General features: G+C 47.2%; 1 protein-coding gene and 1 pseudogene across 2 annotated transcripts; both read left to right on the top strand.

The window, feature by feature from the left end:
• Positions 1-248: 248 nt before the first annotated feature.
• On the top strand, positions 249-4,720 carry LOC147000539 (sperm motility kinase Y-like). 2 transcript variants are annotated; one of them, XR_015045914.1, is made up of 5 exons: positions 249-735; positions 1,229-1,343; positions 2,101-3,689; positions 4,405-4,560; positions 4,674-4,720. XR_015045914.1 is itself a non-coding variant. In XM_085833008.1 (3 exons), exons 2-3 carry the CDS (start codon positions 1,241-1,243, stop codon positions 3,642-3,644), a joined length of 1,647 nt encoding a protein of 548 aa, XP_085689134.1. In that variant the 5' UTR covers positions 249-735; positions 1,229-1,240; the 3' UTR covers positions 3,645-3,724. The 2 variants fall into 2 exon arrangements, 1 of the variants encoding a protein (XP_085689134.1); XM_085833008.1 differs by lacking the exons at positions 4,405-4,560; positions 4,674-4,720 and having other exon boundaries at positions 2,101-3,724.
• LOC147000538 (FERM domain-containing protein 1-like) lies at positions 3,872-11,338 on the top strand (annotated as a pseudogene).
• The last annotated feature ends 447 nt before the right edge of the window (positions 11,339-11,785 follow it).

Here is an 11,785-nt window from a genome sequence, read left to right as displayed (position 1 = left end):
CCTTGCTTTCAAAAAGCCTAATGTCACACTCCATAGCCCAGCTAAGCCAGAGCCTTGCAGTCCTTCCAACTATGTCATAAAGGGTCCTATTATGACCTTGTGAGGAGAGATTGTGAGGCTCTCCAGGCAACAGATGTTAAGCTGTGGCCAGGCCTGAATTTCTTTGAGTGCATTGAGAGGAGGTGTGGAGTGGTGCCCTCTGCGACTTTATTGTATCTAGTGAGCTGTGTGTGGTTGTATTGGTTTGTAAGTGTGCTGTGTAGATGTGTGTGTATAAGTGTGTGTAGGAGTGTGGTTGTTTACAGATTTGCTTGTGTGTGAGGCTGTGTATACTAGTTCCTGTGAGTGTGTCAGTGTATGTAGGATTGTGTGAGTTTCCCGTTTTGTTTGTGTGTGTGTGTGTGTGTGTACCTTTTCCTGTGTGTATGTGTAGTGTGTGCTTACATGTTTGCTTGTGTGTAAGTATGTGTGTACCTGCTCCTTTGTGATTGTGTGTAGTGCAATTCAGGTTTTGTGTAATAAGGGTTTGTATGCCTGTGTTCCTGTGTGTGTGTGTATAAGATCACTATTGTGAATTTGTGTGTGTGCTTTTGTGTGTGTGTTTGTGTGCTGTCACACACGTGAGTGTGTTTGGGTTCCCGTGCCCATCACCCTTTCCCTCTTGCATCTGTGTTACCTGCACCTTGGTGCAAGAGAGTGTAGAGGCCAGTAGCCAGCCCGGCTGCTGTTCTTAAGGTAGGCCATCAACCTTATTTTCAAGACAGGCTCACTCACTGGCCTGAAGCTGGCCAAGTCTCTGGCCTGGCTGACCAGTGGCTCCCAGAGATTTGATATGCCAACCCCATAATCTCAGATTAAGTGCCTATGTGGATGGCTGGCTGTTTATTTATTGATTGGTTGATTTTGGTAGCAGTTCAAGAGATAGCATTGGGCCCTATATTTTCAAGGCCACTGACTGTTTGCTTCCTTAGTGTTGGTGTTTTGATTTTTATTTATTTGGATGGGTGCTTTTGTTTTATTGTGGTCGGTTTTATTTTCTCCCATGGTATTTTGTTGTGTTGATTGTTTACTTTTGCATTTTAGGCTGCTCTAGTGTATCTCCATTTTCAATGCATTTTGGTTTCCAATTTTTACATCGTCCCTGTTTCTCAAAGTATTCATTACATGTTATCATTGGGTTATAATTTATACATATTTGCCCTTTGTGATATTTTGTTTTTTCCATCAGTCACTATTTGACATGCCTGCGAATGAGCCCACAGGGACCTCGAGGTTCAGCGGGAGGACATCTAGTGGTTCCCGGAGCAGCTGCAGCATCCAGGACATATGGAACTACAGTGGAGGTGAGCTATAGGACCAGGTAGCAAAGAGCCTGACTTGACCAATGCTAATCTGAATTCCTGGATGCAGGCTGGAATGGTCTCAGGGCTACACTGAAAGCCACTCAAGTATCATTAACACTGTGTGGCCTCATTCTCAGAGTCTTGATCAGGTAAAAAGCAGCTGTGGCCTTGGCCACTCAGGTTGAGTCTATGGCATTTTGGAATTGGTTTTAGGTTGAATAGTCACTGATATTTCACTTTCTTATTGTTTATGGTTATTGAATTTTAATTTTCAATATTTTGCTCTTGGGAAGTATGGTTTTGTTGTGGATGAAGAGGTCCTGAAATGAAATGGAATTTTCTCTGAAGTGCTGGGGGATATATATATCTGTTTTGTCTTATACTAATTCTTTCTCCTCTCATTTATTTCATATGATTTTTTTTCAATCAACATCCACTCATAATGTTGATCAGCTGTAGCCCTCCCAGTCCCACTGTCTTATGATTATAGTTTCATCATCTGTATTTAGGATGTGTGTGCTCTTGGCTTTCTAGTTTGGGGTTGGTTTTTTGGTTGGGTTTTACTTAAGATTTTTTGACTTTAGCTTTTCCCCCATATCTTTTTCATAATTTTTATTCTAGGTCTCTAACTTTTACTTACCTTTATTTCAAGCACCCTTTCTTTGTTTATTTTAGGTAGCACTTGTAGTAATTTTAGTTTCTATTTTCCTACATGTTTTTCATTATTTTGATTTTATTCTTTTTATGTTATTTTCAGGTACCACTGGTAGTGATACAATGCCTGCATATATTGAAGAGGAGTTACCACCACCCAGTCCTCAGCCAAGTAACCCTGATGCGGGAAACTTGTACTCCCAATATGAAGTTGTAAGAACTATCGGGCATGGGACTCAAGCCAAAGTCCTCCTGGCCCAGCACCGGCTCACAGGCACTCCCGTGGCTGTCAAAGTTCTTGTAAAGAACAACGCCTGGTTTCAGCCAGCCATGACGGAGACCAATATAATGAAAAAGATCAAACACCCCAATATTGTCTCACTTCTCCAAGTGATTGAGACCAAAACAAGAGAATACCTCATCATGGAACTGGTTGAAGGCCAAGAACTTTATGAATACATCAAAAATTCTGGCCACATAGGGGAGGACGAAGCCCGACAAATATTTTTACAAATACTGTCAGCAGTGAGCTACTGCCACAGACATCGTATAGTGCATAGGGACCTAAAGCCTGATAATATCATGATAGACAAGAAGGGGAAAATCAAAATAATCGACTTTGGGCTTAGTACCCAAGTCAAACCCGGAGAGTTGTTGGATGAGCCCTGTGGTGCTTATGCTTATGGTGCCCCTGAGTTATTCCTTTGGGAAAGATATGATGGCACAAAAAGTGACCTATGGGCGTTAGGAGTGCTATTGTATTACATGGTTGTTGGAAAGGTCCCATTCGACTCGGTCACCGTACCTGAGCTAAAAGAGCAGATCCTGGCAGGTGTATACCCTGCCCCCTGTGGAGTGTCCAATGAGCTGGAGGACCTGTTGAGCCTCTTAATGACAGTAAACCCCAAATATAGGCCGACAGTCACGGATGTGATGAAGCATCCATGGTTCAAAGGCCACTGGAAAGGGTTCAAAAATATTCATGAGGAACCTGTCCCTGTCAGACCAGATCCTGACATTGTAGATGCGATGCAGCATATTGGGTTCCGAGCAAAAGATATTAGAGAATCACTCACTAAAGAAAAATTTAATGAAATGTCAGCTGTATATTATTTATTGGAAGGGCAGGCTGTCCAGAGGGAAGTCCGCTCAACCCAGGCTCCAACAGTGAGTCAAGTTAAGGCCCCATTCCCTTCCATTGATGCTGGTACTGCTTTGTGTTTGAAAATTAAGAAGAGTGGAAGCACTCCCATCCTTGGCAGATCGCTCTGGCCATCCTCCATTGGTCAAGTGCCAGCCTATGACCAGAAGGTTAGGCAAAGAGCAGGCAGAAGATCCACTGGGCATGGTCTCTTCCGGACAAACCAGATCACACCCACACAGGACCAACACCACATCAGTGCCATGAGTGTCTCCTGCATGCTTTCAACAAGCAACATAACTGAACAGAGCTTCAGTGAGAAGAGAGAAGAGAATCTCCCCCACAGTGTGTTAGCAGAGGAAAAGCCCATCCCCAGCAGGGGCTGGCGCAGACGCATCACAAGATGGACAAGGAGGTTGGGGAATGCCATGAGGAGGCTGTGTTGCTGCATTCCATCAACAAGAAAACCTCGGCTGGGGCAGAGCAGAGTCTCTCCCCAGAAATGAGGCCCAGGGAGAAATTCCAGAGACACAGCAGCAGGCAGGGCCCAGGTACCTTGGTGCTTTGTCCTTCCCAGTTTGCTGTGTGTTGGTCCCTCCTCTGTCTCCAGTTTCCATTTTCCACACCCAATTCTTACCTTCTTACCTTCTCTAAGTACTTTACAATTCGTCCTCAACCCCAAGCCTTCTCCCTCTTCGGAATTACTCCTCTTCCCAGCAGGGACGCAATATGAATGATTTCTACCCGTTTCAACACAGTTGTCTTGCTGACCCCATCTCTTCCCCTGGACTCCATGTTCCCTAAGGAAAATAGCTCCCACAGGGTGAGGACTAGAGGGCTATTGGTTCATGAACTCTCTCAGGTGATACTGGCCCTAGCAATTTGTCAATCAATCACAAAAGCTGAAGAATAGATTCTTACATTTTTAAAATAACATCACACCCAGTAAGCTTCAGAACTAATAACAAGCAATGTCATTGAATAAGTATCAACAGCATAGTTTGCTGGTTATTGACGATGGTCAGACTCCTGCATGCATGCATAGGTTTGTGCATACTGATTGTTCGTTTGTTCCTAAGACCTAGTGGTGTATACATTTTTATAGGAAACACTTCTAAGTGATTTCTCCTTATGGATTGTGAAGTATAAAAAAAAAAAAAGACTAAGGCTTTAATACTAAGGCTAGTCAAAGCCCCACACGGTATTCTTAGAATTCTACCTCAGTATTTCTTTTGTCTAGAATAAATTATTTTGTCTCTTTCACAGTGTCATCTGGGAACTTTTTCACATCCTGAGTATAAACAGGTAGCTATTTGAAACACATGGCCCTGGAAAAGACACAAGTGTAGAAGCAGCAGCAGCAGCAGCAGCAGCAGCAGCAGCAGCAGCAGCAGCAGTAAACCCCCTGGCTTCCCTGTCTATGTAAGTATTCCCGACAGACTATTTCTGGAACCAGATAGCACACTGAAAACCAATTCTGAACACGATTTCAATGAATATTAGCATTCATAGGAGACATATCAATATTCCTGCAGGGTCCATTCCTGGGAGACTGAAGTAGATGACAGAAGCAAGAGCATGGTATGTTCTTAATGAGGAACACCTTCTTCAAAGCTGATGAAGTAGAAGGTCTGAACGAGCGTTTTTTGGGGGAGTCAGCGTCTCATCTCCTTCTGTCAGGGCACACAGTGCTCCTGGCCTTGCATCCTGCCTGATCATGGTGGTATTGCTTGCTTTCATTCCAGCAGTCTTCACACACCCAGCACTGTGGCCCTGACCTTTGTTCCCAGCTCAGCCACTGAGTTCCTGGTCTTTCCCAGCCACTGTCTGGATAGGGACAGCATAGACAGTGCAGCTACAGATGTGAGCTCCTCCCCTGCCCCATAACCAGAGAGGACATCAGGGAATTAATGTAGTGGCACCAGTGGGACCAGAGACAGAAGAACTCAAGTCCAAGGGTGCTCACCAACCCCAACCCCAACACTGCAAAGGCTGGCAGTGACCTGTAAGAGCTATGGCCAGAGTAGGCCATGCCTTTGTGTCCTGCATAAACCTACTTAGCTTGACAGCTCAGTGTACCTTGGCCTGCTCAGGTGCAGAGTGGTATCCACCCAGCCTCTGTAAAGACTCAAAAACCCAGGTACCTTAGGCTTTCTGTGCTTCTCTTTCCTCACCTGTACCCTGAAAACGGAGATGGTGAGCGTTAGCTAGTTCTTGCTGAAGCCTAGCTTGACTGCCATGCAGAGCAAAAAATCCTGGGGTCTGTGAGCCCTGCCTATGTTCTCAACAAGTGGCCTACAAGCCACACTTCTTAGATGTGTGCCTTAGGCCTCACACATCTGACTTGCAGCGCTATCTCCAGTGCCAGGCTGGAGGCCAGACAGCTTTTCCCAAAGCTTCTCTCAACCCACACTCACACAGTCTCTCACTGGCAAGTTTTTCCAAGAACAGTAGCTGTGGGGTTGAAATGAGCTCAACAGACCTCTAAAGAGAGCTGCTTCTATGGTCCTTGTGGACACCTGGGTGACATGAGAGGGGAGCAGAACCACAGATTTATAAGCATCACATCCTCACCTTTGGGTGTGAGGCTAAGGCAAATAAAGTCTGGACATAGTCTGTAGCTAGCTTGTTTGTTCTGACCTCAGGTAGTGAGAAAGGGCAGGGTGGGGTCTGAGCTAGCTGGTGACCCTGTCCTCAGATTATCAACAAGAGAGGAGTTGACTACATTCTAAGGCACATGGCTGCCATGCACCATGAACATGGTGGACTACATGTACCAGGGTCTGACTCCCAAGAAGGCAATACTATGCTTCACCAGGGATACTTGCCTACTTGAGGACGTTCCTGTCCACTTCTTCAGGCTGTACAAGGTCGACCCTGAGGTGTTGGAAATGGGAGGAACACAGGAAAAGGGTGGTTCTATTTCCCAGGCCTGACAAAGTGACTCAGACTCCAGGCAAGGGTAGGTAGGACAGTCCCTCGGGCCTGTTTGCATGTGGTGAGTTGGTGGCTGTCCTGGAGGTGGCATGCTGCATTTGTCTGGTGTCAATTCTGTTAAAACTTTGCTCAGTCTCTGCTGTAACTAGTTTGGTCTAACATTGATTGGACTGGTATGCCTGTCCTCTCTGGGTGTCTCCCATTCAATGCCTGAGCACTGCATGGCCTGTGTTCCCAGGTGACAGCCTCCCACAGAGCACAGTAAGTGTGGAACTTGGGTCTACGAGGTTCACAGAACTCAAATATCTAGAGAAGCCTACCACATACACATGTGCCCTTGGCATATGTAGGGAAACAAGAGAGGCTTAGACAGAGCTCTGGGTTTGTGGAGACTCTAGCCTGTTAGATGGACCTCCTTCCATTTGCCTCCGGGTCAAAGCCTAAGCCTCTGATTTGTGTTCTTTAAGGAAAAGAAGGAGGATCACCCTACTCTTCTCCTGCCACACACTCTGAATGGAGTAACCATCTATCAAGTAAGGACTCCTCTTTCTTTCCTATCTCCTGCTACCACAGATCCCACCCCATGCTCTGGTTCCCACAGTTCACCTGACTTCTGTCTTTTAGGAGTTAGACAACACTCCATAGCTGCTCTGTGACTTCCCCTGGTCACTTATTTCAAAGGTGACATTTCTGGTGGGCGTCTGAAGGGGAAGGCATCTATAAACTCAGGAGTCCAAAGAATCCTGGACCCAACCACCTCATCCTCACCAATGCCATCCAGAGCTCCCTGAGGCTTCTCCACACCCTCAGGCATCTCTCAGTCTCCACATCCAGGTCTGGTATTGAACTCTCTGAGCAAGGTACAGCTCTGACTGCTAACAATTCCTCACTCACCAACAAAAGGACAAACCATGGTACCTTAAAGATACAACTGTTAGCCTCTGTCCCCCTTCCACTTTCCCTAAGACATGACAGTGAGGATTGCTGCACAGCAGAATGGCTCCAGACACTGATTATGGTTCACTACAAACCCTGCATGCCAGACTGTTGTACAGCCATGAGCAGGGGGGTCCTAAAGAGAAGGGCTGCCCCAGGTTTCTTCTGCATTCTTAATGCTGCAGACGGATGGTACTCACAGTGACCTGAGACCTGTTTGCACAGGGTCACCAGTTCTCAACCCTGGAAATGTGGGACCAGGGCCAAGTAGGGGCTTATGATTGACATTCATGTATTTCTCTCCTGCTTCTGGCACAGTTTTCTGGACTGTAAAATCACTTTGTGCTTTCTGTCTGTCCAGGGGAAGAAGCTGGAAATCCAGCTAGAAGGGCTGTTGGCAACACAGAAGCTGCTGTTCTACACAGGCCATACCTGGCACTCCCGTTTCCTGCTGCAACTGCCCTGCTTCGCCCTACCCATCGGCTTCACCTCAGCTTGGAGCCTGTGCTGCAGTGGCTACAAAAGCTGGAGGAGGCAGAAAGTGTGTATTAGATCCACTTGGGACTGCGCACCCAGCTGATGGCTGCACACACCCTCTCTAGGGTCTGAGGATATAGCATATCATCTCCTGGAGACCACTCAAGGAGTTGTCTGACTGTGTTGAAAGGGGAATCTGTTGAAAATCATCATTGCTGATGGTCATCAGTCCTATTCCTCCTTTTATGGGTTAGTATGAAATGTGGCAGTGATCTTTCCTTCACTCCAAGATGCCTATGATTCCTCAGTGTAATTTTCCTTACATCCTTAGCCTTGCAAAGAGCCAGAGATGTAGCCTGGAAGGGGGAGAGCCTTGGTGTTGCCTAAAGACCCACTGTTCTCTCCACTTTTCTCTTCTCTCCTCTTTTCTTTTCTTTTCTTTTCTTTTCTTTTCTTTTCTCTTCTTTTCTTTCTTTTTTTTTTTTTTGGGGTGGGGGAGTAGTGGGCTTTAAGACAGGGTTTCTCTGTTTAGCCCTGGCTGTTCAAGAACTCACATGTAGACGAGGCTGGCCTCAAACTCAGAAATCTGTGTTCCTCTGCCTCCTGAGTCCTGGGTTACAGGCATGTGCCACCATGCCCGGCTTCATTCCACTTTTCAAAGTCTCCACTGAGAGAGGACTTGACTTGCTGCACACTGAAGCCACAGTGCACTGGCAGAAGTGTATGCCTCTGTGCATGTATGTGTGTACATGCATATGTGTGTGTGTGTGCATATGTGGGTGTGGGCACATGTGTGCATGCCTGTGGCTATGCATGCATGTGTGTGCATGTGTCTTTGTGCACATAGTACTTATGTGTGTGTGCACTACCAGTGTGCTTTGTGTGTTCATGAATGTGTTTGTGTGTGTGTGTGTGAGAAAGACAGAGAGACAGACAGATGACCAGAGAGGGAAAGAGAGGGAGAGAGAAAGGGGGTGCCCTCAGAAGAAACTGATAGGCTCTGCTTTTTACCTGCTCCTACCTGCATGCCAGACCACCAGGGCTGCTGAAGATGGCTCTGTAGCTAAGAGAAAAAGGGTCACAGCCAGAAGAGCCATAACAAGGGGATGCTAGGAGCCTACTGGAGAGTAAGTCTATTCATGGTTGCCTAGCTGTCATGGGAATGCAGAGCTTATTCTCCAAGGATGCAGCTTTGCTCTATGCACCTAGGCTCCCATGTATCTCAAGGGTGGCAGGACACTGATCACCACTGGCTCCCGGAACGCAGGGGTACTTCATGTTCCTCCAACACTAGCTCTTGTGCTGCTTTTCACACAGAGAAGAAGAGCTATCAGGAATCCTATACAGTGACCTGCTGGAGCTAAACCTGGACCTGGAAGCAAGCAGCAGGAACTCCTTGGGTAATGAGGATAATAAGAACAGCACACAGCATCTCCTCCACTGCCTCTCATTCTGCTCCAAAAGCTATGGCAGCTCCCACACAGCAGGCATCAAGCCTAACTCCCAGCAGGGATAATGTGAGAAGTCTGTGATTGAACCCACAGGGACCTCAAGGTTCTGTGGGAGGACATCTAGTGGTTCCTGGAGCAGCTGCACCAGCCAGGACACATGGAACTACAGTGGAGGTGAGCTATAGGACTAGGTAGCAAATAGACTGACCTGGCCAGTGCTAATCTGAATACCTAGGCTCAGGCTGGAACGACCACTCAGGGCTACACTGAAGGCCACTCAGGGGCAAGCAACGTGTCACTAACACTGTGGGTGGCCTCCTTCTCAGAGTCTTGTCCAGACAAAATCAGCTGGCCTTGGCCACTGAAGTTGAATCCAGACTGTGTGGGTGACAGTATAGTATATCTGCCAGAGTATGAAATCACATGAGTGTGGCCACTGGGTGCTCCCTGGACTCATTATAGATGGGCACAGAGAAGGCACCATTTCTGGGTCTGCAGGGGTAGGGAGAGCTCAGCTTTCAAGAGCAGGCAAACTCTGCCTCTCCTAACCTTGTCTCTGGGGAGGAAATGGCCTCACTAGGGAGATAGGTTCATCTGGGACCCTGCACACTGCTGTATGTCACAGACAGCTCATGTCTTTCTGGCTGACAGTTCAGATCCCCAGCTGTCCTCATCTCAGACAGTTCTATGAGGAGGGGTATTTGTTTCTAATTCAGAGTTATGGCAGGAGAGGGCCCAGGACAGGATGGGCCCACAGCAGTGTGTATGGGCAGTGATGCTGTCTTGGCCCTGCTTATTTTTCTCCACTACATCCTCTATATTCTCCTCCCTTTTTTAGCAGCCACCCAGAGACTTTCGCAGAATTGTGGTTCATGCTAATCAGAATGACGGGCCAGAGGTTACATCCCATGTAAGGATTCCATTCAGTCCTTTTGGTTCCCACCCTGCTCACTTAAGATTTCCAAATTGGGTCCTCAGCGTCCTGGAGAATCCTTTACAGGCAGTCCTGCAGGGACAGCCAGGTTCTTGGGAACACTGGGTTTAGCAGTACTTCTCTGCTTCAGGTTCAGAGCCTTAGTGAGTGGACTTGTTGAGTGGCTCACCAGGTGCATAGCAGTATTGCACCCTCCAGTGGTGGACATGCAAATCGGCAGGATATTATTTCCACCTTTCTTTTACCTCTTATTATAAAGGGCTGCTACCAGACACCTCAGAACCTATGAAACTTGAGTTCCCACCATCATAGGGTACCAAAGAAACTACACTAGAGGCCCTGTGAAACCCAGGTAGAGTACAATGTGGGTGACTCTACTACCTGTAGTACGTGTAGGGTCTTCAGAGGAGAACCTAAAGCCTGTAATGGCTAAGTCTGTCATGGCCGAAAAGCATAAGTTTGCCCATCAATGTGGAACAACTGTCAGCTGATGGAACCCGGACAGTCAGTGGAGAAGTTTAAGTGAAAGGTGGCCCTCCTGAAATTCTCAGATGCTTCCAGGTTAGTGAAAGGTGATCACATCCAGAGCCATTTCAGAAAGATATAAGTGCAAATAGAAGACATTGGGGAGAGAATTCTTAATTCTTTGGGTCTAGTGGGGACCCAAAGAGGTCATATAACAAGGCATGAAGGCTGCATAGAACATCTAGGATGTTTCAGAGGTACTCAAGAGCCCTTGGACCAACCTGGAAAAAACCCTAAAGTATCAGGGATTATCAGAAATTCTAAGGTAGGGTGGGATATGGAGCTGATGAATGCTGGGATGGTTGAAGGAAACAGCACGAGGTAAACTTGAGGGAAGTGTGTTGTGAGACCTAAAACATGGCAAACTAACAGGATGGACTATCTGGCCCATGATAGATAGCCTATGCAAGAATTAGAACTGTCTGGATAGAGCTGGCTTCTGTGGCTGTAGGAACACTGAAAGCACATATGCAGGAGGACTACCAGCACACTCTTATATCTCTCTGCAGGTTGGGGAGGCAGAGGACAACCACATAGGTGACCAGTATGTCTGCCTAGTCATCCAGACAGCTCATGACTAGCTCACACAGCGACACCTGAGGCTGCACACTGGTGGAGCTGCTGGTTTTCAAGAAGTTAACTCCTCTCGATGGAATGAAGTTCCTAGCTTCCTTTCCCTGTACTGGCCAGGTGAAGCCCCAACCCTGCAGGTCATTGTGGTGTAGGGAAGATCTATACAGCCATCCTGTCTGTGTCAGCCAGCCTTGAAGGTGGCTTGCTAGCATTCTAGCACCACCAGCCTTTGTCCATGTCTGGGCAAGGCAGTTCTTGGCCCTCAACCCATCTTCCCACCATATCATTCTGTTATGTCTGCCCACTGGTAGGAGATGAGGAAACAGCTCTGACACTAGTCTGGGCATGGGGAAGGTCCAATTCTTCCTGTTCCGGGCTCCCAGCTCCTGAGGTTTTAAGGAGCAAAAGAGAATCAAGAGTCAATGTTAGTCCTGAAGTCACTTGGACTCCTGTCTTATTTTCTAGAGATTGTGTCATGGTGGTTCTTGGTCATTAGAGGGAGCCCTATGACTGCAAAGCTAGCCTAGGCTCCACAGACCCAGAGCAGGCTACTGCAGGATCTCCAAATCACAAGTCTCTAGTTCGTCTTCCCATGTCTAGCTTATAAGTACTGTAAACAACACAGAGGTCTCCCTAGCAGCATGGCTCAGTTCCATAGGAGATACTGCCACTGGCTATGCAAACAAGACCACATTGGATGTAATGGGAAAGAACACTTAGCCCACTCCTCAGGCTGTGGAGGCTGCCTCCACCTGGCAGGACAGTGTTGCTGGTGCAGAGGATAGGGCTTTTTGGGGTCTCCTCTCCTCACCAT

This window comes from Mus caroli, unplaced genomic scaffold (assembly GCF_978045245.1).
Source record: "Mus caroli unplaced genomic scaffold, Mus_caroli_1 scaffold_18, whole genome shotgun sequence".
Taxonomy (NCBI): Eukaryota; Metazoa; Chordata; class Mammalia; order Rodentia; family Muridae; genus Mus; species Mus caroli.
Note: the sequence above shows the minus strand (reverse complement) of the source record. Positions and strands in the feature narration are given on the sequence as shown.

Excerpts from the sequence above, each read along its gene's own strand:
- LOC147000539 (XM_085833008.1), top strand. The coding sequence starts at position 1,241 with ATGCCTGCGAATGAGCCCACAGGGACCTCGAGGTTCAGCGGGAGGACA. Across the intron at positions 1,344-2,100 it reads CATATGGAACTACAGTGGAG|GTACCACTGGTAGTGATACA; the intron begins GTGAGCTATAGG and ends TGTTATTTTCAG.